Source organism: Sylvia atricapilla, chromosome 13, assembly GCF_009819655.1.
Source record: "Sylvia atricapilla isolate bSylAtr1 chromosome 13, bSylAtr1.pri, whole genome shotgun sequence".
NCBI classification, from domain to species: domain Eukaryota; kingdom Metazoa; phylum Chordata; class Aves; order Passeriformes; family Sylviidae; genus Sylvia; species Sylvia atricapilla.
In genome coordinates this window covers 2,826,847-2,843,370 of record NC_089152.1, presented here as the reverse complement: position 1 = coordinate 2,843,370, position 16,524 = coordinate 2,826,847, and the positions used below count along the sequence as shown (strand labels likewise).

Sequence of the window (16,524 nt, the reverse complement as noted above, 5' to 3'; positions counted from 1 at the left end):
GAGTCCCGTTAGGTGTCCAGGCCTTCTGAAAGCTTCATATGTTGAGTGTTAGAAGCTACAGGGCTGATGTTTGTGTGCATTTCTGGGATGTTCCCAGAGGAGTTCTGGCTCTGCAGCATGTCACAGGAACAGAGTTATCAAAGAAAGCACCAAAAATAACCTAGTCTACAGAACAACTAAAAGCCAAACCCAGACAAAAAATAAATAAGCTGGAGCCACACATGAAGCCATGTAGCCAGAGCTGTAACGTGTATCCCATTCTAATGGGACATGTCTGAAAGAGTACAGAACTGGCATGGTTGGTCTCTTTTGAATACCCACAGCAGGGACATAAAGAAGCACAAACATAGAGTTCCTCATCAATGGCAGCTGTGTACCACAGTGCCCAAAGATCTGGTTCAGGTGCTGCCAGGCAGAGCCCATGGCTGCTACCTCAGTACACTGGACTGTTAGACACTCTGTCATGTAAAAACAGTCCATCAGCACTGAAAGGGGAACGTGGTCATCCCCTCTCCCATGCAATATTCCATTTCCTGTCTGTGGCAACATATGCCAGAAAAGACAATCCTCCAAGGATGGAGGCTGTTCCTCAAGCCAGGCTCCCCTGCTGTGGGCAGCTCCAGAGAAGCAGAAGCTTGGCTTCCCAAACTACAGGCAGCTGCAGGCAGGAGGAGTCACCTTCCAGTTTTGCTTCCAAAGGCAGATTATAAATTAAAGTCCAATTTGCTAAACCTCTAGGTAAGCAACTGTTTCTGCATAAACACATACTGGTTTGTGGGCTGTATTACATGGCTAACTGCAAATCTGACTGGCTTGAAAATCACAGTGTATACAACTAAACCAGGGAGCTAACAGGCACATTTTAAAATTACATGAATTTAAGCAGCCTGGCTCATGATTTTTGAATATGATCAAAAATAATGATTATCCTAAAGCAATACATAAAAATTGTGCAGGCAAAATAAGAGCACAAAATTCTCTGACAGAGAGCTTCACTTCTAAGTGAGAAAGAGCACAAAGCTGGCTCAGCTAAAATTATTCTTCAAGTGAAATAAAGTCAAAGATTTTAACACCATTTTGAAGATGGGGTCAATGTCTGGAATATATTTCAAAAAGGGCTCAAATTACCACCTCCCCCTGTCATTCTTATGCTACAACATTAGTGGAAAAATCCAAGAGCTCTTTTAGGTCTGTTAGCTAATAAATGGATCGCTAGGCAAATGTTCATTGTCCTTAATAAATCCTCACAGCATTCTGTACTTAGTATCAGCAGAAAGTCTTGGTCCCTTCCACATTTGAACACATACCGCTTTGGGAAGGGCAGAAGGAACTGCCTACATTGCCTTTTTTTTTCTGCCTGCTGGAAACATCCAAGCTCACAAACAGATGCGAACTCTCAGTGCATCTGCGCTATTCCTCCTCCGAGATCAGCATTAACCCGCAGGAGAGCCGTGGGTGATGAGTCCTGGCTGATTCAAGCTCTGGAAGACAATGACATTAACAGTGGCAGGTTAAATCCAGACAGTTTTCCTTCCAAGGATCTCTTACAGCATAACAAAAGGCTAGCAAAGAGCCAGAGGTCCCACCTAAGGCTGGGATGCACAGTATCCCCACAGTCCGTGCAAGCAGGGATTATTCCCTGCCCTATTCAGGGCTGTTTCCCCAGCCCCCAGGCACTAGGATACCCAGTGGGAAGGGCTCAGCCCTTCTCAGTCATTCCTGCTGGCGCCGTTCCAGTTTGTCTGAAGACACTTAAATATTCATCGAGAAAGAGCAAGACTCCTTCTTGCCGGGTGCACAGACTGCTCTCCAGGGAGACGGGACACCTGCCTTCTCCACTCCCTGCTCCATCAAATCATTAATTATTTAAAATAACAGGAAAGACCAAGAAAAACTCTCCGCACCAGACATGCTTGCAGCCTGTTGTTTACGGTGCTCTCTGGGGTCTTGTGTGACCCGAGGTTTGCATCTCCCCTCCGGCAGAAACAAGGATCAAGCCCAGCTTTCCCCTTTCCTCGGGGAGGATGCTCTACCCGTTAAGCTATTGTACAAAAGAAGGGCCTCCTCTTTATCCAGACAGACCTTATGTTCACTTTTCCTATCAGAGAGAGTGGGGGTTTTTGGGTGATTTTTTGGGTTTTGTTTTGGTTTTACTTCAGTTTGAATAAAAGGCAAACAAAGCACAAATCCAAATCTCTGAGAGCAGCAGCTATCCATAAACCCCCACATAATATTCTGTATTTGCTCAAGAGCTTAGGGTCCACCTCCCCATTTCACAGCTGGGCAGGCCAAGCCGTAGTGGTCCAACTGCATCAGCAAGCACTTGGCTACTGAATACTTCAGTGGTGGGTTTCAATAAATGGAAACCACCGTCTGCCTGCCCTGAAGACGGTTCTGGTGTAGTTGTGTGCACTGAGGGACATGTTTGGAGAAGAAGAGGGTCTCTTCTTATCTACATACCCCTAGGACATAACCCGCCTCCCCTCATCTCCCAACACACCAAACGCCCCACGCTCTCTCACAGGAGCAGCACGGACCCACACAAGGATCCTCGAGATCGGGATGTACCCCAAAACTGTCCCGAGCCCAGGGAACAGCCCCATCTTCATCCTGGACTTTATTGCTAGAGCAGGAAGTCGTGGCAGGTGAACAGCACTGGCACCCTCATGTGGTGACAGGCATCAGAGTGAGCTCACAGCCAAAATCAGTGGTACAGACACAGACACTTCTCCAGGACACTTGTCCAGGGAGTCCTGACAAGGACCATATCTGTGGGCCAGCATGGTCTAGGGGATACAAACCTGATGTCACCTTCAGCAAAGAATCACAGAATCGTCTGGGTTGGAAGGGACCTTAAGGATCATCCAGTTCCACCACCTTCCATGGGCAGGGACACCTTCCAGTATCCCAGGGTTCTCCGAGCCCCACCCAACCTTGCCCTGGATGCTTTCAGGGATGGATATAAGGTCTCCCCAGAGTTGTCTCTTCTCCAGGCTGAACATCCCCAGCTCTCCCAGTCTGGCTCCAGAGCAGAGGTGCTCCAGCCCCCGGAGAATTTCTGTGGCCTCCTCTGGACTCACTCCAGCTGCTCCACGTCCTTCTTATGGGACCCCCAGAGATTGAAGCAGAGTCAGGAGTACTTTGGGGGACCCACAGAAACAGATCTGATTATCCCCCCAACCTCAGCTCACCCTGGTTTCTTCCTTATCCCACTATCGAAACGGAGGGAAGGGAAAAAAAAAAAAAACAAAAAAACAAAAAAAAAAAAAAAAAAAAAAAAAAACAAAAAACAAAAAAAAAAAAACCAAAAAAAAACCCCAAAAACCCAAAACATTCCAGAGGCTGAAACTGGAGAATTCACTAAAACTTTGAGGGAAAAGGCCTTTTGCCCCGTCCTGCACCGGCTGAGGGAGGTGTGGTACCAAGAGCACCTCATTCCTGGGAAACATCAACCCGAGCCCTGCTTTCAGGGAAAAAAAAAAACAACCCCCCGCATTTCCTACTGATTATAAACCCCTCTCCTACCAAATTGCTCTGGAAACAGAATGAAAATAATTTTGAATTAAACCACCCAGCACCTCGAAGCAGCAGCACTCAGCAGAGCCGCGCTGAGGCGAAGGGCGGTACCCGGCCGAAATGGCAGCAGTTGAATGTCGCCGCTCAACTCCTCCCCGAACGGCCCGAAAACGCCGCGTTTGCCGGAAAATGCGCTTGGTTTGTGATATTTTACTTTAAAGAGCAGCGAAAGAGCAGCTCGGCGGCGGCCGAGGAGGCGGGGATGCGCCTCTCAGCCCGCCCCGAGGCGGCGGGGACGCGCCTCGCAGCCCGCCCCGAGGCGGCGGGGACGCGCCTCGCAGCCCGCTGTGTCGCGACATGGGGGACGACTTAGCGTCAGAAGGCGACACCCGTGAGTGGGGCCGAGGCCGGGGCTGCCCCAGCGGGGCCGAGGCGCAGCGCCGTGAGGGGCGATTCGTGTGGCGGGGGCATGGCGGGGCTGAGGGGCAGAGCCGGGATGCTCTAAAAAATAACCGGACGGCTGAAAATCCGCTCGGAAGCAAAACAGGTGGATAAACCCACCCGTGAATCAAGGCTGCTGTCTCCCCAAAGCATCCCGCGCCGCTGAGATGCTGCACATGACTGTGGTACCCCGCACTTGGGGGTTTTGGCCCCTTTGGTCCCTCGGTCCCCATCCCATGTTGTCTGTGTGTCCTGCAGCCCCAGGTAGGGCCCGGTGGATGGGTTTGGCACGTTTCTTTGCATGTCTTTCGCCTCCTTTGCTGTTTTTCGACATCTCTTGCGTAATAAACTGCCTGTGAGTTGGTGCATTGCACTGAGGATGAATGATTTAAAATGTTTTCCACACTGTTTGTGATAACTGAATTTCTATTCAGTAACTGGATTCCTATTCAGTAAGCTATGAAGTGCTGTGGAATCTAAGCTTGAAAGAGAAGGAAAACTCCTAAATACTCACTGAATTGTTGCTGTTGGACAGGTGCATGCCATGATGAGGAGTGCATTTACACTTACAGAGCCACTGTGGATCTTAAATAGGAGACTCAGACCATCAAAGTGTTACTCACGTGTTGCTGAAAATAAAGAAATTGCGACTTCTATGGCCGTAGTGATGCCAGATTTGTTATGCATCTTCACAGCTAGTGCAAAGAATAACTAAGATGGTTTGGCATCTCTTGAGAATGATGACCATAAAATGTAAGAGCACATTCCTGTCACCTGGAGAGCAGGGTCAGCAGCGTTTTCTTAATTGAAACATAGGATTTACTCCACTAAAGGGAGATAAGCATGTGCAAGGAGGTGGTATGTGTGTAGCCATTGGTGTTAATAATTAACCAAAACTCAATGTGTTTTCTCAAATTCTCTTGATATTTCGTCTCAAATGAAGGGTCCATGCAGGGTCAAATGCAATCCTGTTAACACAGCTGAAAAGGTGATAAAAAAGTCTTAATATACAGTATCGAAAATCCTGTTTCTTGCAGAAATCAGTGTCCAAATCCTACTGCCTTCATTGTAAAAGCAGGTCCAGCACTCTTGAATACACCCTCTCAGATGACCATGTCTGGTGTTAAGTGGATAAACACACTATTGAATGATCCTGTCTAGCATTAAAATTTATGCTATTTGTGTTTTTCTTGAGCTAAAGTCTTTTTCTTTGAAGGCAAGAGGAATGGAAACTGGAGGATGAGATTATATCTCTGTTGCTCTAAGATTCCACGATAGGGATGCCTTTCTTCTGTGCCCTCCAAAAAGATTAATAGTGCCATTTAGGCAGCAGATCTCCTGTTTGCCTCCCTCAGTGTGGTGGAATGGGAACAATAATATGTTTTGATGCCTTTTGTATGGCATATGGTTAGTGAGCAGTTGATATGCTGGAACAAACTGAAGTAGCACTGAGCCCCTCAAACTGCAGCCTGGGCTCTGCAGAAGTGTAGAGGAGAGCAGAGCCTCTGGGCCAGCTCTCCAGAGGGATGTGACAGGCCAAGGGTCTGACTCAAGCACTTCTTGAAAGAATTCCCCAAAAGCAGTAGGACAGAGACTGAGTCCAACAAACGCTGACACCAGCCTTGCCAAAACCCTTCAGACCCTCCCTGTTGGGCTGTGGCAGTCACAGCCTTGCTCTTGTTTCTTGGCAGGAAGGTTTATTCAATCAAGGAGAAGATTGCTGGGGCAAGGCCCAGCATGGAGAGTAAACACTCTTAAATTGTGCCTAACTGTGCAGGACAAATACTGCCAGTCATGGTAAGTTATGTGCAGAACTGCCACGGTTTATTAGGAGATGCAACACTAATCACAGGCCAGGCTGGCAGTTTTGTGCTGCTTGGCTGGTTGAGGTTGCCTGGAGGGGGACCATGTGTAAAGGCCTCCTTGTAGAGCAGTGGGATGTAAGAGGAAGGATGGAGGAAAGGGTCTGTGTCATCTCAGAGCCTTCACACTGAGGGTGCCCAGAGGATATGGACCTCATGGATCAAAAGGTTTTGCAGCTGGAGCAACTCCATGCAGAGAAAGACACTGAATTAGAAGAGAAGTGGGTAGGGCTGGAAGAACACTGATGTGGCACAGGGGTACTCAGGGAAGGAGAGACAGTGGTAGAATATAAATCCACCAAACATGCCAACTTCTGTAGGGCTGGGATCCTTCCTGGAAGACTCTTTCTGCAGTCATCCTTCCCTGAAGCCACCTGGCCGGTGAGATGAAGGGGAGGTTTGTTGAGGCATGCTGCTCCATGGTCCTTGCCAGCACTGTTTTAATGCTCACTGTTCTGCTCTGCTGCAGTGCTTCAGTCAGAGAAGGAGTTCCATGATGCGGCGAAGCGAAATGATACGGCCAGGATGGAGGAACTCATCAGGAGAGGAGTTGACATCAAAGCCAAAAACAATGTAAGTCCTGGGTTTTTCCACCTCCAAGCTGCAGGATGTGCCGAGGGTGTGTTTCAGAACTGCAGCTCCTTAACGCTACTCTTCTCATTAACTGCTTAATTTGTCAACACTTTGAAATACAACACTCAGTGTCAAATACAGCCTGTGGCAACCAAACAGTTTTCACAACACACTGAGACCTCCAGCACTGAGACTCCCAGCACTATCATCCAGCCACACTGGAAAGCTGCAGGTGCCAGATAGACATGATTGCCATGAAAGGCTTTGATTTTGCTGTCTGTACAGTAAAACTGTGGGACAAACTCTGTTTCCAGTGCAGGTCTTTCCTTGTTGACTAGTAGGTTCATTGCACCCATCCTTAGTGTTTCAATCTGTCCATTTATGGTCAGCAACGTCCTTCTCTCTGTGCTGTCAGTATAGCCCAGAACTGCAGATCCTGAGTAGAAAGTGACTAACACCTGTCTGCCTGACAGGAGAGCAGAGACAGAGAGCTGCATCCAAAGAAAACTCTGCACAGTACAAGAAATTCTGGCTTCATAGATGGCCAAGGCTATTTTGGGCTTCAGAAAGGCTGGTGGACACACACACTCTGCATACATCAGCCTTCCCTGCCTCTGTCCTTCCCTTGCAGACAGACCGGAGTGCCCTGCACTGGGCTGCGGGAGCAGGGAGCGTGGATGCTGTGCGACTGCTCCTGGAGCACGATGTCCCTGTGGAAGATGAAGACAGTGTACAGAGGCAACTCTCCCTTGCATGTGCTGCAGATGTGCTCAGTGCTGGGGCAGCACCAGGGACTGGGTGCTAGGCCAGCAGTTACAGACTGCGCCTTAGCCCTGGGTGGGTGGCACAGGGTGGCACGCTGCACCTGCTGAGCAAGGGGCCAAAGCAAGCCTTGTTGGCACAGGTGTCTGTGCTCTGTATTTTGGCCTCTTCCTTGCATGCACAGTGACTTGGAATAGGCTGGTAGAATCTGCGAAGTTTTCCATGGAGCATGGATATGCTTGGCTTCTTGTCATTGTGTTGATGGTACTTGTGGGATGACAGTGACAGCCAACAAGTTTTCTCTCCCCCATACAGCCAGGCTAATACACACCATTAAATAAGTAGTACCTGCCAAGAAGCAGGTCTCTGCTCAGTTGCTGAATATCTTCTTCAGCAGTTGCTGTGAATTATCTGTGAATATTTGTGACAGGAATAATAATAACTGGAGAAAGTGCAACTAAAAAATATACCAATGAGAAACAAATAGATGTGGAAAACTTCATTAAGCTAAGAGGACAGCTTCCCTCCAGGGTGGGGATGGTGGTGGCTGCAGTTTAACTGTAAGTATCTTCTTTTTTGCCCAGTTTGGAATGAATGCTCTTCTCCTGTCTGCCTGGTTTGGCCACCTCCGTGTCCTGCAAATCCTTGTCAATGCTGGGGCCAAGATTAACCGTGTCAATAGGGTGAGGTCTCCCTGTGTGGATCCATCACTTGGCTCTAGACAGTGTTGGGGGACAGAGAGAGGTTTACCTGTGAGCTCAGTCGTGTGTGACAGCATCTGCTCTGGGGTCTGCCACCTGCACTCTGACTTGTCCCTGAAGCAGGTGTAATAATTGGAGCTCTAGAGATGCACACAGCTTCCTCACCTCGTGTTTGTCCAGTGCTGATGTGGAAGGTGTTACAGAAATGGGAAGTGGGTTTAGTGAATTAGCAGTCCTTGTATTCTAAAGCAGACCTTCTCTAGGAAAAGGGCTATTAATATTTCAGTCATAACTTGCTGTCTGCAGCGCAAGGAAGTTTAGCCCTAGAGGTGCAGGGAGGGATGAAATGGGCCTTTCCTAACAGAAACAGGTTGTCAAAAGAGACTGACTGTCCCACAGTCTTGGACTTGTTGAACAAGCAGTCCTTTGTCTCCTCTCCAGAACGGCAGGAACCTGCTTCACTGTGCAGCTCAGAGGGGACACATCCAGGTCATGGAGTTCATCATGGAGGACTTGGAGGACGTGTGTGTGGATGAGACAGACAAGGTAGGAAGGGTCTTCACAGCTTTGTTTCATGAAGTCTGGTCTTGCTCTGCTGAGCTTAGCAGGAGTGTTGCCCTTGGTCTTGGGAAGAGAATTAGTCAGATGCTACTCCCAGAAATCTTCCTGCAGAGTGAGCTTAGGGATCGTGGGGGTTCTGGCTCTGGTCAAGCTTCTTGCAGCAGATGATCTGATCTTGTGCTTTCTGAGCCTTTTGCATTTTGTTTCTCTGTTTCTTTTCAAAGATGGACAGGACAGCGTTTCACCTGGCCGCAGAGTACGGGCAGCTGGAGGTGGTGGAGTTCCTCATTCGACTGGGTTGTTCTCACAGTGCCAAAGACAAGGTACAGGCACAAAACCAAACCACATGCAAGGGAGGTGAAGTCCAAGGATTAGGGAATGTGAAAAACAGGGAACAGAATACCAAATGAGGCTCAGGCAGGCAAGTTGTTCACAGTTGTTACTATGGCTGTGGTGTGTTAGGACTTTTCTTGCCTATCCACTTCAAGCCATTTTCTTGCTTAGTTCATGATTTTTCACCAGGGCTTTTCAGGCAGGATATACAGTAAGTCTGGTGAACCATGCTCCAGTTTAAGGTAGGAGGGGTTCTTCCCTCACTGCTGCGACTGTAGGAAGATTGCTTCGTATTTGTGCTACTGGTAACAACCTCCTTTTCAGCCACACTGGATATTCTCTGTGCAAGGTTGTGGTTTATGAGCACTCAGTTCTGTGAGACATATATTTATAAGGTAGTGTTTACTTTCAGGAAGAAAATACAGCATTGCATTTGGCTGCTAAAAATGGACACCTCTCTGTGCTGGAGAAGATTATAGATGTTGGAGTGGACCTTGATGAAAAAAACTCAGTAAGTACACTTAAATTAAATCAAAACCACATTAGTTTTGCCCTTTTCCTCCCTAGAAATACTCTACTGCCACAGTCATCAGGCTGAAAAGCCAGTATTGCCAGGAGAGGTCTAGAAAATAGCTGATTTTATCTAAAGCCTATGTGGGTAAAAGCAGGTCACACTTGCAGAGTATCAGTGAAAGGTGACATCCGTCTTGGACCAATTTCCATCTTTAAAATGTTGCCTTCTCTTCCTGCTGTATCTGCTCACCTACCTTATCACTCTATTTAATCTCCCTTTCTCTCCCTGACCCTTGTACATTCAAGGGCCTAAATGGTTATTGAGTGTGTTTTAAACTGAACTTCACCGTGCTTTAAAGTATTGACTTAGTCACTGAACATATGGACCTTCTGTTTGAGATTGCTCTTTTGACAGATCCGCTCTGGAAAATTATGTGGCTGGAACACAGTTAATGACTTAGATAGCAAATATTGGCTTAGTATCACTGTTATTTATTCCAGGGCACACTCCCAATTAAGTTTATCAGCATTTTTTTTTAGTCTTATTTGGTTACTGTCTTTGAAAAGTGTATTTGATGGTGATTAAGATCTGAAGGAAAGGGGGAGCCACCTTCTGTGGTAACTGGCAGCATTTGTCTACCCCCACATGAGCTGCCCTTTGTGCAAAGAGCAATGATAAAACCAGATTAAATCACTTAGAAATTCTGCTTGCTTGCTTTTGTTTCTTGTAATGAAATGAGCTGCAGTCCTCAGAAGGGAAAACCAGTGATAGAGGGTCACAGGTTTTTAGTTCTGTCTCTGGGCTATTCCAGGAGCATGGTTTGTCTTTACTGTCCATGTGAAATCCCTTTTGGTTTATTGATAGGCTGGAGGGGAGGAAAGTTGGTGAACACAGTGTCTGTCTTGTGGCCCACAGCCGGTGACATTCAGGACAGAGCAGCACTCTGGTATGTCCAGGGCAGATAATTGTGTCCTCTATTTTTGTAACAATCAACTGGAGATCCCTGGCCCTCAGAACTGGTACTGTAACATGTCATGGATTCAGAAGATGGGGTAGAGCCTGACTCATTCTGCTGCTCTGTCTCAGCCTTGTCTACAGAAATGCTGCTTGTGTCTTTTCTTGCCTTGTTCAGGAAGGACTCACGGCTCTGCACCTGGCTGCTGAGGCAGGACACAGCCACTGTGTGAAGCTGCTCGTGGAAGCAGGAGCTGATGTCAATGCCCAAACCCAGGTTAGCTCCATGGAGCTGATTTCCATTCCCAATACCTACTTAGTGGATCCCAGACATCTGGCTTCCCAGGTCATCCATTATAGAGAGAGGTCATGTGGAGCCCTGCATTTAGGAATAGTAGAGGGAGTTTAGAGGAAGGTAAACGTGGTTTTGTACAGATGAAGCTCACTGGGACTGGTTTTGCTGGATACAATCCCCATGAATTTGTCAGTGCTGGGGCATAGAAATTGTGCTGGAGGGAGCAGGGAGCTCTTTGTGGATAGTATGTAACAACTGCAGCCTCTGGGAAGAATCCCTGAGTAACACTCCTCTCTTCTGCCTTGCCTCTCAGAAAAAGATGAACTGCCTTCATTATGCAGCACTGCATGGCTATGAGGAGATAGCCAGGATTCTCATGGATGCAGGAATACACACAGATGCTCTCAATCATGTGAGTCCCTCTCAGTGCTCTCACCACTAACAAGGTAAAACCAGTTTGTGGAGCTTGTGTTCAAGAGCACAAAGCAACTCTGGAAGGACCAGTGCTGCAGTATCCCTATCAGCCCCCAGTGCAGACTGGCAGCTGTGATAGAGTAGGCAGAGCATGGTCCTTTCAGAGCTATGAGCTAAGCTCTCCCTAAGTGCAGGATCTTCTTTCCACAGCAAAATGCATCAGCAACACACATCGCAGTCCTGCAGAACTTCCCAGCCATGGTGAAGCTGTTCATCAGTGCAGAGTGTGACCTTGACATTCCAGATAATGTAAGACTGGAGCTCCTGTTCTTTGTGTTTGAAATGTGAAGCAGTTTCATGGGGGTTTTTATCACCTTAGGGACAGGATTAAAGAGGAGTGCTTTAAAATGTGGAGAACCTGGAAGCGCAGCTTAGGAAATGTAAAACCTGTGAAATGATTCTAAGTGTTGCAGTGAGGTAATCGCTTGATGGTATTCAACATGAGGGCTGTGCTGTGTCCCCTGCAACACTGCATAGTCAGGCTTTCTCCTCCTTGCTGGAAGCAGCTAGGAGAAATTTCAAGATGGAAGATATTCTGCAAAATGTTTGGAGGGCTGAGAATAGGAGGCAAGCCTGGAGGTAGCTGGTTGTCTCACCAAATTGTAATTTTCTGAAGGAGGGCTTTGTGTAGCTTGTTTCAGTTAATCTTTGTACTTGTAGCAATGTTCTCTCCTGATGATACCATAAAATTGACACATTTTATGTTCAATTTTACTGGTTTCCATTAAACAGTCCCAAGGCTCCTCCTGGTAGTGTTCTGTCCTTCCGGGCTCACACTTGTCATTCTCTGAAGTGTAGTCCTTTCTCCCTCCTTCTGCAGAGGCAGCAGACCTCACTCCACATCGCTGCAGAGCATGGCAGGCAGGACATTGCTGAGATGATTCTCATTGCAGGAGTTAATCTGAAGCTAACAGACAAGGTAAAGGCCTCCATGGGTGAAACAGGGTCTGTGGGAATCTGAGAGGGAAAATATACATAGATGGTCTTTGCTAATGTTTCTCATAATTTTCAAGGAAGGCTAGTAATATTAAAATTTGGATATTTCCAGGGATAAGCCCTTAAAACATGGCTAAGTAGGTTATTTTGATGTGTTTTCCAGGAAAGAAGTGACTGGTTCTCAGACAGGTAGCAAATAGATAACACAATGGACAATGCTTTCCTTCTCAAAGTTGTTCTAGTTCCTTCTACTTGTACTATCATGAACAGTAATATCAAAGACTTTCTCAAACAATGATAAGTAATATACCTGTAAAATTTCAGCACACATATTCTGATAGGTTGAAGAGATCTGTTTGGTATAGATCTGGTATGGTTCTGGGGCTTTTGATATTTAATAAAATCAACAGAACGAATTACAAGAGGTCTGAAAATGTAGCGTGTGCCCAGATGCTGCTGGAGGGCCTTGGGCAAAGATTGGTGTTTGCCATTCACAGTGGGTTAGAGCAAGTGCAGATCTGAAGCCACCTGAATTGGCCTTCAGCCGTGGTGAGTGTTTGTCACCTTTCAGCACTCTGTGGAACTGCAGTGGCACTCAGCACAGGGGACACATTCACACTTTTCTGTATGAAATTGGGTTTCTGCTCACATCTGAGGCTAGAACTGTTCTTCCTGTTATGCCTGGTGCCTGGGCTGGCTTGCTTTCCTTCATGTCACTTACAAATCTCATTCATTTCTGCCTTCTGATTTTAGATAGAAATAGAAATCTCCCTGTGCCCAATCGACGATCATATTCATGAAAGGAACGTAGCCACATTTTCATAGTCCCATCAGCCTGTGCTTCTCCTAGGAGACCATTTCTAATCATGTGTATCTGGAGCCTGTAAAGTTAATGAGGTTGTATAAATCACTTTGGTTTCATGTGTCAGCAAGCCTGCTGTGTAAAAAGCTATAAAATGCCTTGGACTGCAGAGCTGAGCTGGTCCTCTGATGTTTACTCTCATGTTGGTGGGTTGCAGGAAGCTTTTCCTGCAAAAGCTCCTGCAAAACAGGCAGATCCCTTGTAGCAACAGAGGAGACGCTGCAGAGCCTGGAAAACCACTTCCCATATCCTGAATGCAAGGGCTTGACACCAGCTCACATCTGAAGTATTCACAGAATAGAACAGGTCCTGGCTGGTGCATTACCAATAGTCCCATGTGCCTGCTGCTGCAGATGCTGAGTGGGCATGGAGATTGTACCTCCTGAGCTGCAAAGTCTTTTCCCTTTTTGATTTCAGCAAGGGAAAACATCTCTGGATGTTGCTGCCCGAGGCAATCACATCATCTTGGTGGATATGATTATCAAAGCTGATCGATTTTACAAATGGGAGAAGGTGAGCAGCTTACACAACAGCTCCTGTGCTTTCTCTTCTCCATTGAGACTCCACATACCAGCTGTCAAAGAAAAAGAAATACAGGACATCCCATGACCTGACCTCTATTTTCATCCCCTTAAGAAAAACAGAAGTCCTCACCATGACAACAGCATCTACTTAAGGCTTTCCTTATTTAAAAAGGCCTCTGTTGTTAGAAATCCCAGGCAGCACTGATGGGAATAGGGGTTTCCAAAAATTATTTAACAGCTGCTCCCAGAGGGATAGAATTAGATGCTTTTCCCAGAAGGAGAAGCTGAAGAACTGAGCAGGAAAATGCTTGGCCTGAGGTCACCAAAATGGGATTTTGAGAGTTTTTCAGCAGTGGAAGGAGACAGCTCTTGTTGGAGTCATACAACCAACCAATCTCTCTCGAAGTGCAGCCTCTCAGCCCCAATCTCCCCTCTGAAACCCTGCCTGCCCCAAGCCTGTGCCCAAGCCAAGCTGAGCAGAGTGAGCTGAAAGTACAGCCCAGTGTCACATCCCTTGCACGTTCTTAAGATTTTTGTTGTCCTCCCGCAGCAGTGCTCTAGAGGAGGAAGAAAAGGAAGGAAAGGAGGGCCCGTGCCTGTCGCTCAGGTGCACCTTTGGGAGTCATGCTCAGTGTATCAGGCCCTTGCATTGGCTTCCCATGCAGCCCTAGGGAACGTCGTGCAGCCTCTGCAGCCTGGCGTGTAAGCACTGTGAGCAGGAGCTGATGCTGCAGGGAAGCAGGAGATTTAGTTAAATGATTCTGCCCCAAACCCCAGATAAAAGGCAGTGAGTGTGGAAACGCAAATCGTGATCCGAAAGGGCTTCCACATCCAAGTGGCCATTAATGGTGTTTTAACGTTGATGAGCACAGAGTGAAATGAGAATAAAGAGAATAAGAAAATGAGCTGTGCCAGAATGGGCTCGCAGGGACCACAGAGCTGAGGATGTGGGAGACTGCAGAACCACAGGCACCGCTGCTGCACCCAACTGACCCCTCTGTTCTGGCTTTGCAGGACAACCTGAACAGCAACTCTGGCTCATGGGTGGCAAAGCCCTTGACCTTTAAGCAGGATCACAGGCTGGAAACACAGCACATTCGCTCAGTCATGTGGAGATTAGCCACTAAGTACCTCAAACCCGGGGAATGGAAGAAGCTGGCACATTACTGGAAATTCACGGATGATCATATAAAGGCCATTGAGCAACAATGGGCAGGTACAAAAAAAGTTTGCCAGGTATTTTCCTTTCTTTCCTTGGACTTTGTTTCTGGGAGATGAAGCTGCAGTAAAAGCAAAGCATGAAGAAAGCCAGATGGTTTATTTGAAGCAACCAAAAGATTAGGTTAAAAATTCTGGTTTTACTGAACGTGGAATTACCTACACACTGTAATTTGTCTAGGAATAAAGCACACAAGCAGGGGAATTAGTGGTTCTTTGCTCCTTATGAGATATTTGGCAGGCCTGTGAGTTCTTGCTACAATTCTTGTTCTGTAGAACAGAAGAAAGTTGCTGGTTTTACTTTTTTGAGTGGCTAGAAGACAGTGAAGTGAATTCTTTAGCATTTAAGAAATACATTATCAGAAGCAAGGACTGAGGGTCATAAACCAATCACTGCTAGTTTGGCTGCTGCAAGAACTCTGGATGATGTGAGTAAGGGGCCAAGCTGTGCTCTGCTGAAGGCAGAAACTGTATTGCCATCGAAGGCTGTGCAAGAAACCCAAGCTCAGCCATAGCCACTCTCATTAAGTTCCACACAAACCCAGCAATCACATCACAAGCAGGAATTAAAACCATGCTTTACAGCCTCCTGGTAAAATCCAGAGGGGAGGGAGGGGTGTGCAAACCCACCAAGGCAGAATCTGCTCTGGTTGTGGCTGTGCACTCTGAGTGTGGGATTTCATCTGTGGCTTGATCCTGCCAGGCACTAAAAGCTACAGGGAACACGGCCACAGAATGTTGCTGATCTGGCTCCATGGTGTGATCACTGCAGGAGAAAATCCAATCAAGGGACTGTATGAAGGCCTGGTGGGGATCGGGAGAAGAGATTTGGCAGGTAATACTTCTGTCTTCCTTCAAATAACACACACTGAGCATTATCGAATTAATTTACCCAAATTCTGTACTTAGACAACATACACAGAGGAAAACTTCAGTGAAGCCAACTCACATGAGCTGAAAGCACCTGCTCTGCCCCCTTGCTTCCATTACATGTAATCACTTTCTCTTAAGTTCGAGGAATGAGCATAATGCCGTGGCTTTATTCTTCTCTGCAGCAGATCATTCTCTCTTACAGAAAGTATCCGGAAAAAAGCAAATGCAGACTCCACCTCTCCACGGAAGTGCACAGCAATGTAACACCAGGGGCATCCTCAGCTGGTCTCAGAGCTACAGGAAAAACAGTTCTCTGCTGCTGAGAGAAGGCAGATGCAACCCAAGGGCTTCTTGTCACAAACTGCTGGCGCTGCTGCAGCATTCTAGACAGGAAATGACAAGGGTAAAACAAATGCTCATGGTCAAAAATGCCTCTACACAGAAGGGAGATTTTTATCAGCAATTTCAAATTGTCTGGGAACTGTAATGAGTTTGGTGAGCAAGCCTTGTCGTACTGCATCAGGAAATATTACAGTTTTACTGTAACTTGTCTACAGCACATTTTTATATATAAATTTCCATTTGTCAGGTTTTTAAGTTAATGAGGGCAAAGGCTTTGTTTTCAGGAATGTTCTTTACTTACCTTATTTGTGGGGAGGTGTCTCATGTCATAAGCATGTCCATACATTCCCACCATAAGAGAACTTAAGCAAAATCAAAGCCACTCTTTGGTCCTTTCGGAACCTGAGGTGTTGGGATCTTTAATGTTTTGACTCTTCACAAAAAGTTTGAGAAGAATATTAACATATGCTGTTTATAAATGTACATGAACATGTACTGTTTATAAATCAAAGATAGGTGACTAATCTTTTCAAAACATCTTTTAATTTTTATGTAATCCTTCATGTTTATTTTTTACAGCATCTTAAGGGGAAAATAATGTCTGTAATTCAATAAATCTAGATTTTACCCTTTAAAGTTGCAGGTTATATCTTATCATCTTTATTAAAAAAAATAACTACAGCCTTCTTTCTTAGACCTAAACCAGTACAACCTTGTAGTTAAAGCTTGAGAGGAATTCAAGCAGATGGTGATGATTTTCTTCATTTCCAGAGGTGTTTGTAG

General features: G+C 46.5%; 1 protein-coding gene across 1 annotated transcript; it reads left to right on the top strand.

Annotated features, from left to right (window-relative positions):
- The first annotated feature begins 3,846 nt into the window (after positions 1-3,846).
- ANKDD1A (ankyrin repeat and death domain containing 1A) lies at positions 3,847-16,377 on the top strand. Its single transcript, XM_066328238.1, has 15 exons — positions 3,847-3,907; positions 6,289-6,392; positions 7,024-7,122; positions 7,739-7,837; positions 8,297-8,401; positions 8,641-8,739; positions 9,162-9,260; positions 10,396-10,494; positions 10,826-10,924; positions 11,137-11,235; positions 11,807-11,905; positions 13,202-13,297; positions 14,323-14,524; positions 15,230-15,361; positions 15,602-16,377. The coding sequence occupies exons 1-15, from the start codon at positions 3,874-3,876 to the stop codon at positions 15,661-15,663; spliced, it is 1,527 nt and encodes a 508-aa protein (XP_066184335.1). The 5' UTR covers positions 3,847-3,873; the 3' UTR covers positions 15,664-16,377.
- The last annotated feature ends 147 nt before the right edge of the window (positions 16,378-16,524 follow it).

Bases quoted from the DNA above. Each gene is read 5' to 3' on its own strand.
- ANKDD1A (XM_066328238.1), top strand. From the start codon at position 3,874: ATGGGGGACGACTTAGCGTCAGAAGGCGACACCC. The intron at 10,495-10,825 runs GTTAGCTCCATG...CTTGCCTCTCAG, and splicing joins ATGTCAATGCCCAAACCCAG to AAAAAGATGAACTGCCTTCA. The intron at 11,236-11,806 runs GTAAGACTGGAG...CTCCTTCTGCAG, and splicing joins ACCTTGACATTCCAGATAAT to AGGCAGCAGACCTCACTCCA.